This window comes from Triticum dicoccoides, chromosome 2B, assembly GCF_002162155.2.
Source record: "Triticum dicoccoides isolate Atlit2015 ecotype Zavitan chromosome 2B, WEW_v2.0, whole genome shotgun sequence".
Classification (NCBI taxonomy): domain Eukaryota; kingdom Viridiplantae; phylum Streptophyta; class Magnoliopsida; order Poales; family Poaceae; genus Triticum; species Triticum dicoccoides.
The window spans coordinates 10,200,584-10,205,285 of NC_041383.1; the positions used below are offsets into that span (position 1 = coordinate 10,200,584).

Here is a 4,702-nt window from a genome sequence, read left to right on the forward strand (position 1 = left end):
GCTAGCCACAACCAATAAGCTGTGTTCCCTAAATTGATTCTTGGAAGAATTCTAATGAAATTATGAAAGTGTTAAAAGACTGGGAGTGGTCAGGAAACTAGGAGATAAGTACCTTACCGTTAAGGTTCCAACAATATTCAACAAAGAAAAAGTTTGTCATGGTAGTAATTTTGCTATCATAAACTAATGTTTTATATGAGTTAAGATAGTAATTTTGCTATCAATAATTATCATGGTAGACCTCCGACCTGAAAACCAAGAAAAACAAATGGCAGACTTGTGCCTGAAGAACGAAAAGAAAACTGTTGTTGAAATGGTTCTGGGCTAATGGACAGTACCATGGTAACCATCAGGATGTGGCGAGTTTGGCTCCAAGCCATCGCACGGCGACCAATATTTTATTTAGCAAGCTTGGATAAGGCACAAAAACATATTGTTCAAATGGTTCTAGTCTAATGGGCAATACGACTCATAAACCAGGAGGTCGCGAATTTAACCCCATGCCACCGCGCCGCGGCCAATAATTTGCTTCTGGTCAAATGGGCAGTAAGCCTGGTAAACATCAGGAGGTCACGAGTTTGACTCCATGCCACTGCACCGCAAGCAATAATTTTTTTGTACGCCTGAATAACGCAAAAAACATGTTGAAATGGGGCAGTATGCCTGGTTAACATTAGGAGCTCATGAGTTCGACTCCATGCCACCGCGTCGCTATCAATATCTTTTTATAAGCCTAGTAAACATCAGGAGGTCGCGAGTTAATTTTTTTTAGTATAAGCCCGGATAACAGAATAAGGCAAAAAACTAGGAGGCCACGAGTTCGACTCCATGTCACTGCATCGCTACCAATATATTTTTATGAGCCTGGTAAACACCAAAAGGTCGCGAGTTAATTTTTTTAGTAAGCCTGAATAAGGCAAAAGAACCTGTTGTTGAAACTGGGACTTGAACCTCCTGATAGGCACACGCCCTACCGCTAGGCAAAGTGCATGGTTGCTGTATGCCATTTATACGCAGCCTATTTGACCATTACCCGGATCGTTCAAATTCAAATATTTCAAATGGTTTTCAATTTTTGACAGTTCCTGGAAATCCTGATAGGAAAAAACACCCCATTGCCAGGTACTCATGGGTAGTAGTGGACTTGTTTTTCTTCTGGTGACGGTATGATGATCTATCTGAAAATACTGTAGCTAGCAACGACCTCAGTGTTCCTGTCAGCATATGTGGACGGCTGCCTGGCCAGAGATTCCAGACATTTGAGGTTCTCCATCGATCACTACAGCTCCCCACTATCCAAGGAAATTATTCCCTGGGCAAAACGACAACAGTTCACGCAAATGCAAAATGACTATGTCAAAGTGTAATCTACAAAGCATATTGCTTCTAAAATTTATATCCTCATGAACTCCAGAAGAGTGGGGAAGTGAAACTCTTGAAAACTAAATCATGTGATAATCATGCTCAGTAGGTCTTTCTGTTAGCTATAGATGGGACCCATGTAAATAACTATCCTTGGTTAATCTCTAAGGCCCATGTAGATGTATGACAAGTGGAGGAAAGTTTAATACCACCTCATTAGTTGATGAGAGTTGAGACCCTTTTATAAGGGCTGCTTTTTCACATGCCATTGTTGAGATCTTGAGAAGAGGATTTGCGCATGCACGCTCCACCTCCGCTGCCCTCCGGCGCGCATTTGTAAATGAGCAGAGCCGAGTTGTCATCTACTATTCCAATTAATTTTGGATTAATTACGAGTCACTAATGGATGCGCAACCCTAGCCATCATTTACTATTTCAAGTTTTGTGCTGCCTCCGGCGATCCCTCCTATCGACCGCGTGCATGACCGGACGCTAGAACAGGCCTCCGGAACCCCATCCTTTGAGATCCTGCACTGCGAGAAGGGTGATAAGGTTTTGGGGAGTGTCTCGGCGCGACTGCTCCCGGTTTGTTCTCGTTTTCATCCTCGGCTTCAACTACTTCCCTGACACCAACGCCATGGTTGTATATGACGCTGGCGCGAAGAAGACTACGGACGGAACTATAGCCGATGTCGCCACCACGGCCTTAGCCTGGCTGACAGGAGGGTATGATTCATTCATCTCCTTTTTACTCATTCATGTGCTAGCCGGATGTGTTGTGTTCATAGATGTCTCGATTCTATGTTTTGTCCAGGCTCACATGCTTAGGTTTTGGATGAACTTCATACTGGTTTCGCCATGTTCATGATTTACTTAAGGATTAAATCAATCACTAATGTGCTAACTTTTCAAACAATTCAAAAACCTTATTTTAGGCACTTTGCGATTCAAGGCTTTGCTGCAACCGTTTAAGGGACACATAAAAAAAATACAGATGGATGGACGAATTTTTTTCAAAGAAACACATCTTGCTTTATTAGTAAGTATAGGTATAGATATAGATATAAATTTAATACGGTATATATTAATACATTGTTTATACACTTGCTCAAAGTTTGACTTAATATTACTCCTAATAAAAACGGAGGGAGTGCCGCATTCTTTAGCCGTTTAGTATAGATCAATCTGAACCATCCATCTGCTGGTTGGACGGGCAATATTTGCACACGTCCCTGCTGCAAAAGGCCGTGACTTTTAACCTTTTGAACGCAAGGCCGTGACTTTGTCTGAAAGTGACTCCACGCACTAACGCGGAGTCGTTGCTGTTGATGTCAACCGATTTCCCGTAGATGCACAAGGAGCCAGTAACGGAGCCACACGTCCGGCCGGCATCTCTGAAAGAAGGTCCCTTGCTACTGTACTAGCTAGCCAGCGCACCGACCGAATTATTTCCAGCAGAAAGAGACACCGCCGGTGACTCCCCTTGCTAGTGCTTGGAGTCACTTCAGGTAAAGCCACGGCCGTCGAACTCAGCAGCTGACAGCACACACAACATAGGACAACTGACGTCTGTGGCGCCCGTGAGAAACGGCCCGGAGTGAATAACCCGGCTCCGGCGGCCGTCCATAAATACACGCCCCACCGCACACACGGCCCCTCACACACACTGACACGCACAAGTCTGGCGAGCTTCTTTCTGGTAGTCCGGCAAGCTCCTACAACCGCAAGTCTCGCGGCGCGGGTGGCGAGGCAGCCCCATGGCCAGCCGCAACGTTAGCGGCGCATCGTGGTCCACGGGCCTCTGCGACTGCTGCGACGACGTCGGTGGCTGTAAGCTTAGCTTCATCCCACCCTCCGCTCCAACTAGAGCAACACCTGCTACTATGCTATATATACTCCCCCATTTCGAAATAAATGTGACACTTATTTTGGGACGGAGGGAGTACTTGTGATGAATAACGCTGCATGCATGGAACGTGTTGGCCATTCGTTTATCTACATTTAATTCCTTTGTCTATATATTACTCGCAGTTTTTACACATGTCCTTTTAGCTCATCTTTGCATATGAAAGGTAACAGTATGTAATAAGTAGATGTGAAGAGCCTTAAGTGGTGGGTCTGGGTAGCTCTTACTTTGTTACATCCCGTATGAAAAGAAGAGATAGGAGGGACCATGTTAAACTTGCTCATATGTAATATATTCGAGATGTTGATTTTATTAAGTAGTGGATTTGAGTAAATCTTACAAACCTTCTTAATTTTTGTGTGAAAAGAAGAGATGAGAGGAACCACTTTGCTCAAAAAGAGACTAGAAACATATTGCTCAAGAAACTAGAAACTATTTGTCATGACCGGCCTGCGTGTCCTGCATGCAGGCTTCCTCACCTGGTGCTTCCCGTGCATCACCTTTGGGAGGATCGCCGAGATCGTCGACGAGGGGGAGATACGTGAGTTTCCTTTCTGTCTCTCTACTAGTACTCCCTCTATAGTGATCTAAACGAACTTATATTTCTTTACAAAGAAAGTAATAAATACTTTTTCGTGATAACTATTACTTCTACTAATTAATAACTGAGCGATCCAGGAGTAACTTGTTGTGGTGTTGATGTGCGTGCATGAATGGTGGCCGGCCGGGATGATCGCTCATCAGCGTGCTGTGCGAGCGGGGCGCTGTACCTGCTGCTGTGCATGACCACAGGGGTGGGCATGGGACTCTACTCCTGCTTCTACCGGTACAAGCTGCGGACGGCGTACGGGCTCGCGGAGAAGCCCTGCGCCGACTGCTGCGTCCACTTCTTTTGTGGGGCCTGCGCCCTCTGCCAGGAGTACCGCGAGCTCAAGAGCCGGGGCTTCCAGATGCGCTTGGGATGGCAAGCCAATGCCGAGAGGATGGGGAAGGGGACGACCGTCGCGCCCCAAGTGGACCCCGGGATGACTCGTTAATCACTTATATGATGCCAGTATGTGTGTCGTCGATCGGTAGACTCGATCGATATTGTGTGCTTTCTCATGTAATAAGTCGTTTCTCTTTCTCCGTACGCCCCCTACCACCACCATCGCGCGTCGGTCGTATCTATGTATAACTTTCAAAGGAATGTACGTATCATATCATATCTGTAGAAAAACTGAAGAAGCAGACACCCACTACTGTAAAAAAGATGTATCATTATTGGCTAGCGGAAATCGATCAACATCGACTTGTATTACTCATATATCATGAGATCGACATTATTATATTGATACACAAGCCCACTCTTCTTTACTGAAAGAATCAAAGTCCTCAATGGCATCTCCTCACACTTGTATTACTCATATATCGCGTAGCCAAAACTTTGTTAGT

At 45.2% G+C, this 4,702-nt stretch overlaps 1 protein-coding gene across 1 annotated transcript; it reads left to right on the top strand.

Annotated features, from left to right (window-relative positions):
- Positions 1–3,042: 3,042 nt before the first annotated feature.
- LOC119361726 (cell number regulator 2-like) lies at positions 3,043–4,468 on the top strand. The gene is made up of 3 exons (XM_037626854.1): positions 3,043–3,192; positions 3,738–3,809; positions 4,013–4,468. Exons 1-3 carry the CDS (start codon positions 3,120–3,122, stop codon positions 4,303–4,305), a joined length of 438 nt encoding a protein of 145 aa, XP_037482751.1. The 5' UTR covers positions 3,043–3,119; the 3' UTR covers positions 4,306–4,468.
- Positions 4,469–4,702: the final 234 nt, after the last annotated feature.

Excerpts from the sequence above, each read along its gene's own strand:
- LOC119361726 (XM_037626854.1), top strand. The coding sequence starts at position 3,120 with ATGGCCAGCCGCAACGTTAGCGGCGCATCGTGGTCCACGGGCCTCTGC. Across the intron at positions 3,193-3,737 it reads CTGCGACGACGTCGGTGGCT|GCTTCCTCACCTGGTGCTTC; the intron begins GTAAGCTTAGCT and ends TCCTGCATGCAG. Across the intron at positions 3,810-4,012 it reads CGTCGACGAGGGGGAGATAC|CGTGCTGTGCGAGCGGGGCG; the intron begins GTGAGTTTCCTT and ends ATCGCTCATCAG.